General features: G+C 38.0%; 1 protein-coding gene and 1 non-coding gene across 2 annotated transcripts; both read left to right on the plus strand.

Annotated features, from left to right (window-relative positions):
* Positions 1 to 39: 39 nt before the first annotated feature.
* On the plus strand, positions 40 to 14,092 carry LOC124118526 (40S ribosomal protein S4-like). Its single transcript, XM_046480677.1, has 7 exons — positions 40 to 116; positions 1,276 to 1,356; positions 1,718 to 1,898; positions 6,582 to 6,679; positions 8,637 to 8,808; positions 9,756 to 9,885; positions 13,918 to 14,092. Exons 1-7 carry the CDS (start codon positions 114 to 116, stop codon positions 14,042 to 14,044), a joined length of 792 nt encoding a protein of 263 aa, XP_046336633.1. The 5' UTR covers positions 40 to 113; the 3' UTR covers positions 14,045 to 14,092.
* Positions 11,565 to 11,697, plus strand: LOC124118534. The gene has a single exon (XR_006858498.1). It is a non-coding gene; the product is annotated as a small nucleolar RNA SNORA16B/SNORA16A family (small nucleolar RNA).
* Positions 14,093 to 15,218: the final 1,126 nt, after the last annotated feature.

Consider the following 15,218-nt stretch of genomic DNA (forward strand, 5'->3'; position numbering starts at 1 on the left):
TGGTTCACTATCCAGACAAGTGACCAATCAAAGAGACGATAACGCAGGCCAAAGCGGAAGCGGAAACAGAATTGCTGATCGCGAAGTCGACCTTTTTCCGGTAGCCATCCAAAATGGTGAGGGCATACAGATACCTGTCTTGCTAATCTGATGCATCCAGTTTAAAATATAGACAAATAGGACATAATTTTGTTTTTAATGTTCATTTTACACGTCTTTCTTTTATGTTTACACCATATTGTGAGTCTATTGTAGACCAGATGTGTGATATGGTTGATTTTTTTGGCCCATGTTGGATACGTTTCGATTGTATTCACATGTGTTGTCACAGATTAGCAGATAGATACCACTAATATATCAAGCATTTTAGTTACGGTAGGTATCGTCTTTTGAAGTCTTTATATCTCAAATTTACATTCTCTAGCTGTGTGTAAACAACTTGCCACGAATAAGTGGAACACCTTTTGCAACATAATTAGGAGGGGAGAGAGTGGGGGACGGACGACACCACATATACGCGCAAATACTTTTGGCATTGGGGCCTGTGTTTAATATGCTATCAACAGTGACCTAGTACTGATGACAGGTATGCCTCCGGATCTCTCGTACACTGGTTTCTTAATATTTCATTGATGTAACTAAGGATATGTTGGGAGGCTCACGTTAAATCATTAACTATCAGATTTATTTTTAAGCATGTTTGTAATCTAATATGATTCTTTCTTTTCATAAAGCAACCATGAATGACTGTCAGTCTAAAAATAAATATCAAATTTAATCATGTTAATGCAGCTGCTAAAACAAAGTTAGCTGTGTCGCGATAAGGTGCAATGCCATATCAGTTCCAAATAACAATGGCCCCAAAAGGTTTCCATACTTTCTGTAGTGTGCACAACATGTTATGTCCAGGGTTGGTGCAGGGATTTTAGAATATTGAGCCTTGTTTTGGTTAACCCCAATGAAGGTCTGTAAGTAATCAAGTATGAACCAGACAGACCTGTGATTAGGATCACAGGCATTAATTTATACAATTGGAATATGATGACATGCATCAACCTAGTCCATGAGCCTAACCACCAGATCCTATAAGTTGTCGCTTAAGACAAGCACGGGTAGCTAAACACCATTTATGACCTGGATCTTCTTGGGATAGCGCTATGTTACAGACAAGCTAAGTTGGTGACGTTTTGACGATTTGATTAAAATACGAAGGCTCCACCTGCTTTGATCATGTTGATGAGTGAAATATTTCTTACCAATTTGTCATGTTTTCAGGGTTATCGAGGACGGAGGAAAGTGCTTAAAAGAGTTACGGCTCCAAAGTCATGGATGCTGGACAAACTTGGTGGTGTCTTTGTAAGTTTCTAAGTTTCAGATAATGAGCATTATGTTCTGTACACCATGTACATAGCAGTGATCAGCATATACAATTGTATATGAATTAAAAATTGGAGAGCCAACAAGTTATTATGAACATTTTGTCCTCCAGCTAAACAACTTGCAGGGTATTCTGGATTATAGAATAACTGTAACAGAACCTGATATACTTATTTAAATTTGCTTATTTACATTAGTCCTATCATGATTATTTCAAAGTAGATTGTGCCCCATCTTAGAATTATTCCATCTTTATAGTAGATATCATTTTTACACACTTCAGTAGGGAATTGCAGAAAATATTCACTCTGCTTTCTTTTAATTGTTAAATTGATTACAGGCTCCCCGTCCCAGCACTGGTCCTCACAAGCTGAGGGAGGCACTACCAATGAGTGTGCTGATGAGGAATAGACTTAAGTATGCCCTCACATACAATGAGGTCAAGAAGATTGTCAACCAGCGACTCATCAAGGTTGATGGCAGAGTTCGCACAGACAAGAACTTTCCCACAGGATTCATGGGTAGGTGGTATTGGTTATTTCACCAAAGTGGTAACATCTAAGACATGCTAGGTATAATCTGACCCACACAACGATGCGAAACATTTTGTTTTGAATTATATATACACAGGGATGAGAATCTTCCGCAGATCCTCAAATTTGTTAAAATTTGATGGCTTCCCTAAACATCCCCAAATTATGGACTACTTGTGAACACAATATTTAACAGCCGAGAATGTCAAGCCCACCACTAGCGTCTGTAATGGCGGTGCATCGAGTGCGCCAGGCGGTTAATGAAAGCCATGGGAATCTGGGCCCATATGCGTAGAAAAGCTGCTCTCAAATCCGCATCTGTTGTCGGCCTTGGTTAGAGGTCATTGAGACAGCTTTGGATCTCGTCCCACAAGTGTTCTATTGGATTCAAATCCAGACTGAGGGCATGGTGATGTTATGCTGCTGTAGAATGTGTATCTAGTGGCTCTACCTGTATGGGGACGAACGTTGTCTTGCTGGAATATATGGCATTGGTGATGGGCGAAAAAGGGAAAGACATAAGGTCTGAGGACTTGGTCAATGTAGCGATGTGCTGTGACACCATTACCCGTGTCTGGGCCAATATTTTGGAAGACCACAGGCACAGTTCCTTGGTTCAGTCCCATGTCGCCCCACACCATGATGCTTGGGCGTCCCCATGGGTTTCTTTCAAGCACACAAGAATCTGCAAATCGTTCACCACATCCGTCTCCAACCCAGGCCGCGCGATTCACGCTAAAACAAATCAAATCGACCCTCATAAAAAAAATCAAAGCGCGATCTGTCACGCACAGTAATTTCTTGTACAGTTACTTACTTTATCAGCTGTTTATCCCTACCTTTAGATTCAATACTCACAAAATCTTTAATCAATTAACGAAGAAAGACAGTTCACAGCAAATATTGTAAACAACTGTCGAAGACCGATCGATAACAACCGGAAGTTCGAACACGAGTGACGTCCCTTGGGTTGCTGAATAAATTATCGACAGGATTGGCATAGGAAACGAAATTTGATTTACTTTAGTAGAAAACGTATCAAAACTTTGATCAAAATTATGTTGTATTTTGTTGTTTAGTAATCAAAAATAAAAGAATTAGACTTTTTTAATCAAAATAGAAAAAAGCACAAAGCATTGTTATTCATTTCAGTTCTTTATTCTGATCTGTTACACTTTTATATGATGATGTTCCAGTACATAATACAAAATAAGACATTTTTGTAGAAAGCAATTATCCCCCCTACTTTTTCAAAATCCCTCCTATTTTCTACATGATGGGGGGACAAGTCCCCCCTTGATTTTTAATTCTGGGTTGGACACTGCCACATTTGACCTGATCCTGACCTACCATCTAATGTTGACACAAAATAAGGACTTTCGTCAGAGATGACATTCCTCCATTGCTGATGACGCTATGTTGCCCATCTGAGTCATACCTGATGATGTCGATCTGTCAGGATGGGCACTTGAGAAGGTCGCCGACAAAAGATGTTGCTGCTTATACTCAAGAAAATATGGTATTAGAGAAAACATACAACTGCTATATATCTTTTTTGAAACAAAATTACAAAAGAGGCCTGGTTTACTGTTACTTATAGACTTTGAAAAAGATTTTGATACTGTTTCAAAACAATTTACTCTGGGAAAGGGGATGTAGACAAGGAGACCCATTGACTCCATATCTATTCCTGCTTGTTGCAGAAACTTTGGTAATAATAATTTGTGATAATAATTAGAGGTGTAACGATACAGGGGTCGCGATACGATACGTATCACGATACAGTGTTTACTGGTACAAGCTAAGCCAAATTGATGTCTTTCTGCTCTCTAAAAGATGTGACAAGTACAGTTGAAGAAGATATAAGGTGTTTATTTACTGTATAGCATCTTGTCAGCAATACAGTATGTTTTACTGAAACAACAAACTGGCTTTGAAACTGTTAAACATATTTCATGTTTAAAAGTACCATATTTTCTTAAGTATAGTGCGCACCCCCCTCTAGCGGGTTCAATATTTTGGAAAAAAAGAAATTTGAATATTATGCTCAGAAAAAAATTACACCGTACCCCTTCAGCGAAGTCCGGCAAACGAACGGGTGATGAGAAACTTCGTCAGTACAAATTCGAAATTTAAGATAAAAAATCGGTCAAGACACACCCAATGATATAACTTTACAGGATTTTAATGCAAAGATCGGCAAAAGTTGTATCTGAAACTATTATTTTTTTCAGGAATAATGTATTCCAATATGTTGTTAATTTAGATGCAGCTTTTACTAAACATATTAAAAATAATAATAACCCTAAGCGAAGCAGCTGATCACTATTGCTGGGTATTATTTTTAAATGGAACCAGTCTGACCAGTCACCGTCAAGGCTCCCGTGCACGTGATCGCGAGAATTACGTGTTGACATAGAATTGTCCAACAAAAACAAATATGGCTTTTAACGAATCAAATTATGGCATTTATGATATATGTATCCATTCTCTGTCAACTAGTGTTTGTTTCAAGGCGTCAATAGCGGTAACCTGACCGTGGTTGTTGTTAATAACGGTGAGTTGTGCGATCTTCCGATCGCTTCACACACGATTTCGCCGAAATTAATTAAAACGATATTAAAAGGAATTTTGAATAAAATTAATGAAATTTACAAACATAAGTCCAGATATACAAAGAACACTTTGTCTAGCCAGACAGTGTAATTACACGAATAATTTGCGAACTTCAATATCGATTTGTTGACATGGTATTTCCGGTGTTACGTGCTCACGGTAATGTCCTTCCATGGGGGAAAAAACATCAAAACTCATTAATTCGTGTATAATGCATCACCCCCTTCTACACAGATGTTTTTTTGAGAAAAAAAGTCCGCACTATACTCAAGAAAATACGTAAGTAAAACGGTGTTATGAAAATATCGTATGTATACATGCTTTCCAAATCGATGCGTCATATCGTGGGCTGTGCATCGGGATACAATACTGTATCGCCGTATCGTTACACCACTAATAATAATGCAATTAAAGGTATCAAACTGAATAATGTGGAACTGATGAAAGTTTAAATCATGATTGACACCCTAACACTCCACAAACATTGGATACCTGTGAAGATCCGGGGTAGAACAGGTCTTCAGCAACCCCTGCTTGCCGTGAAAGGCGACTATGCTTTACGTAAAAGGCGACTATGCTTGTCGTAAAATGCGACTAAGGGGATCGGGTGGTCAGGCTCGTCGACTTGGTTGATGCAGGTCATCGATCCCAATTGCATGGATCGATGCTCATGATGTCAATCACTGGATTGTCTGGTCCAGACTCGATTAATTACACACTGCCGTCATATAGCTGGAATATTGCTGAGTGCGGCGTTAAACAACAAGCAAAACAAAGGACAAACATTGGAGAACTACTATCGGAACCTCTAGTTTTGTAACCATCAGTTTACAAAACTGATTTCATTATAAGAAATTGGATTTTAAGGGGAATTAAAACTGTTACAGATCTCTGTAATGAAGATGATATATGCCTTTCAATGAACTTGAAAGAAAATACCAAATTAAACGCACAGTTATTGACTCCTACCAGGTTCTATTAAACATTCCAAAATCCTGGAAAGATGCTATTAGCATGATTAGAAATAATCACATATCTTATATAATCTACATTTAAATACAACTTACAAATGTAAACTTACTTGATTTTCTATGTAAATTTATTCATTCTAGTTACTATCTCTATTTTGAACATGAACAATTTCAACAAACGTGCTGTAAGGATTTGGCTTCACACTTAGTTAATGACCCCACTAGCATGGCAAATGTAGCCTGCTCATTTCACCATTTGTTAACATTGTGGTACACCTGTAGCCAACTAAAATTTGCTGTCTGCTGTATAGGTATGTAACCTACACCTAGTAAGTATATTACATGTCATGTTACTCTATGTAAAACTATGTAACATCATATACTAAATTGACTAAAAAATATTTTTTAAAAAGAGATTTGCAGCAACCCAGGCACTCTGACCAGCATTCAGTCTTCCAACAGACTGTCTCCCGTTGGCAGTTAATCTCGCTATTGCTACTGTATCGATCTAATGACTGGCAACTGAGGGTAGCTTTTAAACCCATAGCTATCTCATGCTGCACATGTATCTTGATTTGCATGAGGAATGTTCGCAACTGCTCCCACAGACTTTTGTGAGGGTATGTTTGCACTGCTGTTTTTTGTCCGACCAAAAACACGGCAAGCACATGATTAAGTATATATTTGTCAGACATACAACATGTACAAAGGAAAGATACCAGGTCACTGGTTCATGTTGTGAAAGAAACTTGCACCTTCTTTCTCTCTACTGCCGATGGGGTTCCTTCCTCACGAACTTATGAGTATGAAAGTTTATGTATGCTTTACACTTACCAACCTAATGATGTCACTTGATATTAATTTCTTTTGTCATTTCTGAGGGAAGAAGTGATATATATTATTTTTTTAAATTATTTATTTATTTTGTTCTTGGAACATTTGGTGATTCATGAGGATATCTGAGCCTCTTTGGGAGAATAAGACATAAAAGAACATTGGAATCTTGATTCTGCATTGTGTACCATGTGGTTATGTTTGTTTCATTTTGAATACTGAGAATCTCAAACACCTGATTTTGTTTTAGATGTTGTAACCATTGAGAAGACCTCTGAAAATTTCCGAGTCCTGTATGATGTCAAAGGAAGATTTATTGTGCATCGTATAAAGCCAGAAGAAGCAAAGGTATTTATCCTTGAATCATTATTGGCAGTGTTGTTCAGTTTTCAATGTCAAACATAAATTGACAAGTTTCATAAATTCATACTGTTCAAGTGGCCAGTATTGATTTCAGCCCAAATAGTTATCTTCAGATGGTAGCTGACTTAAAATTTCATGCTTTTGACATTACCAACTTTCACAAGCCCTGGCACTCCATGAAAACAAAATGTGATAAACATTATTTGAAGTGTATGACTAGTAGAGGCCAATCATCCAGCACTTGTCAACCTCATATATAGTGCTCAAAAGAAGTTAAAGAACACCTAACTTTTTCATATGTTAGTCTATGATCGTGCCATGACAGATTAACCTATCCTAAAATGACAGTTTTCATTGAGCATGTCTGTGTTCTTGGTGTAATGACTTAAAGTGAGACATCATTTTTTATACCTTTGACTATTGTTAAGCTGATCAGGCTGATTGTGTGTGCAGTCCTTGCAATGGTCATTTCATTTGCTCATTATTACATTGAATTGGGATGGCAACCCTATTGAAAATGTAATTTGCCCCCAAATTGCATGACCTTTGCATCTATTGCATCATGATAAGGTGGACTAGAGCCCTGTGGCTCTCTATCATCTTTCCTTTGAGCATGTTGAGATCAAACATTTTCCAATGTTTTATTCACTAGATTCAATTGGGGCAGGGGATATAGAAACAGGCTCCGTCCGTCATGTTTCGTTTCTGGAGCATAACTCAGAAACCGTTTAATATTTTTTCATGAAACTTTGCAGGTCTGTCAAGTACATGCTGAACTGGTGCCTTTTGCTATTTAGAAATTTTAGAAATTTTTATTTTTTACGTTTCCATTGCAACAAGGTGGACTTAGGTTCTGTGAGGGTAGGGTTTGTTTCAGGAGCATAACTTATAAACCGTTCAATATTTTTTCATGAAACTTTGCAGGTCTGTCAGCTACATGCTGAACTGGTGCCTTTTGCTATTTAGAAATTTTATTTTTTTTTATTTTTTATGTTTCCAGGGCAACTAGATGGACTTAAGTTCCAAACTCTTCTTTTTTTTACAATTTCCATGACAAGTTCCACCTCGGTTAAAAAAGGTTAGGGTTTGTTTAGATTTAATTATGTCATCAGAGATCCAGATAAGCTGTGTATCTGCGTAAAAATCGCATCAGAAATGCAGAAATACGCAGTAAAATAATATCCAATCGTATCAAATACGCAACAAACATTACAGATACGCTACAAAAATAAAACTTGTGCGTATATTCAAAGTATTGTGAAGTAACCCTGCGTATTCGATTTGCAAATCAGCAACTTATTTTGAAATTATAAACGGGCATTCCGTCAACCTTGCCAAACTCCACGATGACAGTTACATTTGATCATTTGCCATCACACTTTCTTGTGGAAGTATCGTGGTATTTTTGAGTCCTATAAAGCTCTCGAACCCACACAACACCAGTTTGCAGGGACTAGATGAATAGTGTTTTTAAATATTTAACTTAAATACCCACATGTGTAAAAACTAGTGGGTAACAGAAATTTGAATACCCAGATAGAATAGCTGATACGCAGTGATTTTAAAATGCATGGGTAAAATACCCACAACACCCAAAGCTTATCTGGAGCTCTGGTCATAAACTCTGCAACAGGGGCGGGGGGTATAGCCACGTTAGTGGCACACTCTTGTTTGTCTTAGTAAGGTTGGCCACAGAATGTTTTCAGGTTATAACACAGTGATAAATGTTTCAGATGGCTCATATCGAAGCCTCTCGTGTATTTTTGCATGCCTGAGGTCATAATGAAGCCAATATTATGATCTTTCAGACGGTCGCTGACTGCAGATTTCATGCTTTTGGCATTACCAAATGTTAGAAACAGTGTTTTTCAAAAATCGTGAAAACTGTTTTACATGTGTGTAGTTCCTTGAAAACATTTCCTAAAAAGACTGATGTTTTCAGTACAAGCTCTGTCGAGTGAGAGGTGTTGCAACCGGCCCCAAGGGAGTGCCATACCTGACAACAAATGATGGCAGAACCATCCGCTACCCAGACCCTGTGGTGAAAGTGAATGACACCATCATGGTGGACATTGCTACAGGGAAAATGAAGGACTACGTTAAGTTTGAATCTGGTGAGAGCTTTTTGTCAATGTCATTAGGCCACTTATTTCATTCTACTACAAATTAGTGATATATTAATGCATGTGTGAATTGCTCTGTGTTTTGTCTAAGATATGTATTGATATTAGCATGATTAGTAATTGAAGTATTTTAGCTCACCTGAACTGATGATAGTTGACATGTGGAATAGGAAGGGGTGTGGCACATTTTCTGTAAGCCAAACATTTTTACTGTTTCAACATTTTGGAAATCACGAGTCCTATGAACATTGCAAATTGCATATATGATCACAGCAATGGTTTCTCTGAAAACAGTCACAAAAATCTGATCAAATTTTTAAAATTGCAGCCATTTTGGCTCATAACTGAAAAGTTTCTAGATACATCATCAGGTCATTTAATATGCAGCAAGTATGCCTTGTTCTACATTTGTTGTCCCTTGTATGGTGCACATTGCTTACTGTTTAACACGTATGTAGGAATGTAGGTTTCTTTGTGAAAATATATGCCACCATCCTGTGCATTTGATAGAGGTTGCAGTATGCAAATGGTATGTAGGTATTCCGCAATGTGATTTAGGGCTTGTGGTGATCCGGGTAGGAATGTGTCCTCATTGTGTCGTGGATTGGGAACCCATGGTGATTCCTGGTTAGGATTGGTTCCAAGCAACTTTAACTGGTCGGAAGTGGCGACTAAAGTGGATTGGATGGTAAGGCTCTGTCAATGTCCCCAGATGGTTCCATGCTCATAATATCAATGGCTTTATTGTCTGATCCAGGCTGGATTATCTGCAAGCCGCCTTCATGTAGCTGGAATATTGCTGAGTGTGGAGTTAAAAAAACACACAAAAAACACTTGCTTTGGCTGCTCTGGAGCAGTACTTCAATACAAACATGTTAATTGTCATGTCTTCTGCATCAAATGGTTGGATACTTCAGTGGTATGTATGACTGTTTCAGGCAACCTGTGCACGATCACTGGAGGCCACAACTTGGGACGTGTTGGTGTAATTATCAACAGGGAAAAGCATCCAGGGTCCTTCGACATTGTTCATGTCAAGGATTCCCTGGGACACACATTTGCCACAAGGTATGTTATTTTAGGGCCTTTGTGTGGTGGATAGTGTCTGCTTGGAGAGCAGACGGTCAGTGGTTCTGTCCCCTGGTCACGTCATACCAATACAGATGGTACTTGTTGCTCTGTCTGGTGCTCACCATTAACTCTTTCAACACCAGTCAACCAGAAGTGTTTACTGCTGGGACACCGAGTTCCCAGAGGCTCTTGTGTGATAGTTGAAGCCAACATTTATCAAAGAAAATACCTGCTTGTAAAATATATTTGCTACTACATGTTATACACCATTTGAAAGGTCTGATCCTATGGTTTATAAATATGAAAGTTATGTTTTTCACATTATTTAAAATAATGCATTTACAACTTAATTAAATTCGTTGTAAATAAAAAAATGTACGCTAACACGTTGTTAACATCCAGATGAAGGACCAAGGAAGCGAAAACTTGACGATTTTCGGCAAATATATGATTTCATAATATCCACGTACCTATTTCTATTTTATTTTCATTGTTTACGTTATTGGAAAATCATTTTAAAAAGAATTATAAATAGTATCTGTCATCACCCATTTCCCGATAACAGCGACTGTCCGCTCAGTAAAATGAAGAAATACCCCCGTTTTCGAGGTTTCGTATGAATAACACGTTCGTCGAAGAATGGCATATCACACATCGCTGGAAAGCTTATTCCTTCATCTACACGCTCGTAACATTGACTGTTTTTTTTCCGTAGTTATAACAAGCGATTTCATTGGATTAAAATTGGTTTCTAATGACGCTTTCTTGCTGAAATCTGCTACAAGTTTCATGATTGGTCAATTTTGAGCACGTGACCTAAGGCAGCCAATCAAATTACAGCTGTGATACCAAGCTCGTGTTCGATAAATTACAGAAGTTTGCGAAAGAATTTTGTTAAATCGTGTTATTCTGAACGTTTTGAGCAGGAAATCACGATATATATTAAAAATATGGAACTTCGTGAATGTATCGTGCTAGGTTACGAGCTGTGACAAAGATTTTTCATGCATATATTTTTGCATTAAACATCGTGTCCGAGCCGAGAATTCAAGGCGACGAAAGCCGAGATGTCATTTGACTTACATTACACGCGATCGCACGAAAAGATGAAAATAATAACTTATATGTAAGTTTGATTACTTTTATATATACTTTTGTTGATTTTATATATTACTTTGTATAATAAATTTAAAGATTTGTTTGAAACGTCTTTATTTTCCTCTTTGACGTGTTCGATGTGGACCCGTTGTCGAAATGTGTGTCCGAGAATTTTATTTTCAATAACATCGCGGGAAATAGTGAATAATTTTTTAATTTAACGATAAAAAATGTTAAATTGAAATGGAATATGTATTTCAGACATTGTGAAATGTGATAGTTTTAATAAATGAATGATATTACAGGTAGGTCCATAAAAATATAGTACTATTTTGACGTGACTACGGCTTGGCCGGATAACCGGCCTGCGGTGTCTGGGGACTCGATGCTTCTTGGTGTTGAAAGAGTTAATGGGGGGAAATACAAGGCCCCATCAGCTGAGTCGGTATGTGTCTTGAGTGGAGTTGTCATGTAAGTGTTGCAAAACAATCAGAATTGGGTATCTGGGATACCATGAAGTAGAGCATCAGTTTCTGGATACCATGATGTGGGGCTTTACATCTTCAACAGTGATTATAGATGGCTCATATCGAAGCCTCTCGTGTTTTTGTACATGTCTGAGGTCATAATGAAGCCTAAATAATTATCTATTAGACGGTCGCTGGCTGCATGTGCACCTGCTTCTGGCATTACCAAATGATAGATACATATTTGATTAACTATAATTAACCCAGTAAGCTCTTAATAATGTATCTGTAACAATGGAGGGGCAATAACACACAAAATTTTGAATTTGTATCTGGACAAGTAAACATGGTAAACTGTCATGATGGCCCACATAGTTTTTGTGTTTTACCTTACCTGACGCTACAGTGCTATAGGTGTAGCATCAGGTAAGTATAAAAACATTGCATTTAATCAGAAATGCTCATTTTGTGGGGTAATTTTTCTAAATTTGATGGTCATATTTTCTTGGGTTTTGTGCACGTTTTCCCCCAAAACAAGGATAGCTGTGCAGACTATGCGCTTTGATTATTTCCCCCCCCCCCCCCCCCCCAACAGAAATGTAGCACCAGAAATATCATGTTTCCAAATCCGTACTGTAATACACCAGTTAGAGCTGTTATTGCACCATCTGGTTCAAGTCTTCATGGTAATCTATATTTTCTTTCGATGTTCACAATAATTATGGCAGATCACACAAACTCAACATTTACAGCAATACTTTGGAGATCTGTTTCGTCAAATATGCAGGAATGCAAAACCGTGAAAGTTTTCATATATCCTTGGCTTTTCCTTTCAAGAAAAATTATTTCATCCTTTTCTAGACCGTAATCAAACAAAAACCATGATTTTTTACTTATCCTGCATTACTCCTTAATGCATCTGCTTACCATACGACTGAAACAGCTGTGCGATGGTCCTAGGCTGAAGAAGAAAAGTTGTTCTCAATAGGTCTGTCTGAAAACCAACCTCGCACAGCTGTCACGTGATCATGGTGGTCAATGGAAGTGACGTCACATCTCCACATTATAGCTTGTCATCAGACGTGTCTTCTTTTGGTCCTCAATATTTGGCTTTAATTTGAACTTTGCTTCCACATTAAATTTCATCTGCTATGGGTTTGAGTATACATTTATCTTATTATGCTTGTTTGAATGTGATACTTAGTGGTGTGCGCAGGCCTCCATTCACATCCACACATCCTTTTTCAACTTCACCAAGAAGACAATTTTTTTCTTGGGTTTAGCCACAGAGGCAAGGGTTAGCAAGTTACATGCACTCTACTACCCGTGTCCCGTTTAGAGCATGGTATGCAGGGATTGGTTCACCTCGGGCTGTCCTGAGATTCTATTGCTAAGCATCAGCTACCAGAACAACCCAACCTGTCCTTCACCAATCTCTACGATTGTGGGGGTTGAAGATGAAGAACTCTTATTGTACCCTGTGCAGGCACTGTCTTACCTGACTTCAGTGTTTTCTTCAGCCTAGGACCATCGCACAGCTGTTTCAGTCATAAGGAAAGCAGTAGATGCATTTAGGAGTAATGTAGGATAAGTATACAAATTTTGAGCAGTCAGTGTGACCTTACAAGATGTGTCCCAAAAATATGGTACTCTCGTCAATCAGTAAGAGCGTGCCTAAAGTGTGATCGAAATCCAAACAAGGAAGGAAACAACTTTTTCAAACCTGTATTTTAGTACTTGTGAATATTTATCCAAATTACTAAATATCGTCTACATTTTACGGTTGTGCATGGGCAACTGAAGCTGATTTCTTCTCTTTTTGTGTTTTTGTTGTTACTTTTCAATGATCTCTTGTTATAAGACTTTTCCACCCACTGTAATGTTTGTAGTTCCAAAATTAGTGGCACTAATATCACAAATTCAAATGTTAGATACTGTCATCTTGGTTCAGTTTTGACCTTAGCTTGTACATTGTCCATTTTATGTTACATTGGACAGATATATATCCATAACTTATGAATGTGTAGTGTTAGAAGGGCAAAAGCATTTTCTCAAACGTATGCATGTTGACACTGTCTGTATACTTGACCAAGTTCACTTAAAGCCTGCAGATATTGATACCAGGAACTATATATTGGTTATCTGGATTTCTGTCTGCATAGATCAATTTGGTAATCTCGTTGCTGGATCAGTCTATCTGTGCTGGCTTCATTATTATCATACAACCAATGTAGCAGCTTTCACTGTGGATTTTCTTTCTCTTTTTTATTCCAAGACAGAATAGATTCTCAGTTCATTTTGCTTGTTGATACAAATGATGAGGGGAGACACTGACAGTTGACTAATAGCCATGTCTATGCTCTGTTGTAAAACTTTGGGTGATCAGCTGCCCAACACTCATCTTATAAAATTTCATTGATGCTGCAGTTGTCTTAGTCTTGTATTTTAAATTTCTTGATTCCAGAATGAGCTATGTGTTTGTGATTGGCAAGGGCAACAAGCCATGGATCTCCCTACCAAGAGGCAAAGGAGTGAAGTTGTCCATTGCAGAGGAACGTGACCGCAGGATGGCTATGAAGGCCAACCAGTAGATCATCACCAGTGTAAAGGAAAAAAAGTCTATTAAACCTGTGATGGTGCTCAAGTTGTTTTGTTGCCTTTAACTGTTTGTCATGACTACCTTCATTGTAATATAACATTAAAGCAGTGGAGTCAATTTAATGCCACACTTCAGCAATATTCCAACATTCCATATGACGGTGACCTGTAGGTAGTCATGGAGCAGACTGTCCAAATATTCATATACAGGGTATTGAGTAATGTCTTATGCCTTTTGGGTATAACAGACACATACCGTACCATTAGATACATTAAATCTCCTCTTGCTGGTAGTCTGAATATGAAGAATGTTTTTCATATCAGCATTTCAAAATTTTCCATTAATGACATTTTCAATATGCTATGTGTTTAAACCAAGGCTTCAGGGGGGTGTCCATTGTGTTTCTTTTACGGAGCATAACACAAATATTAATGAACGATTGCATATACATGGCCATGCTTTTACTTGGTGCCAAGAATTTATCATTTTCACATTTCCAGGGCAGCATGGACTTGGGTTCAAATAAACTAAATGGATCGTGGTGTCAGGCTTGGTTGATAGCTATCCGAGGCAAGGGCGTTAACTGGCTAAAAAAATCCAATTTCCACCCTTGCCAAGCTAGGCTGGGTGTTATTACGGGTGTTATTACGAGTTATGTCCCTTCTCCGCACACAAACCATGCCCTCTCTGAACACAAGATTACAAGACGTGCAATACTGAGGCATTCACCACTCCTGATCAACAAACATGCTGAGACCAGTTTTATATACAAAGTCACAGTACAAGAAAATAATAGATAGCAAAACAGTAATGAATGTACCGTACCTTGTGCACAGTTAATATATATTTTCTTTTCTTTCAATATTACTTGTACAAACCACAAAATTCTAAACTCATAGGACGCCAGTCTGCGGATTGTCTGGTCCAGCGATTGATATCATTAGCATCAGTCCACACAATAGGGACACGATGACATGCATCAACCAAGTCCACGAGACCTACTCTACTCAAGATCTTCATGGGTCAATTCACCTCTTACAGCAAACATGAGTTGCTGAAGACTATTCTCTACCCGGATCTTCACGCGATGTGATCTATTATTGCCACACATAAAATTATACATACTGTTACTGTAGAAGGGCAGTGATTGAGCAATAGACGTGAGA

The sequence above is a fragment of the Haliotis rufescens genome, unplaced genomic scaffold (genome assembly GCF_023055435.1).
Source record: "Haliotis rufescens isolate VD_foot unplaced genomic scaffold, xgHalRufe1.0.p SCAF_5, whole genome shotgun sequence".
Classification (NCBI taxonomy): Eukaryota; Metazoa; Mollusca; class Gastropoda; order Lepetellida; family Haliotidae; genus Haliotis; species Haliotis rufescens.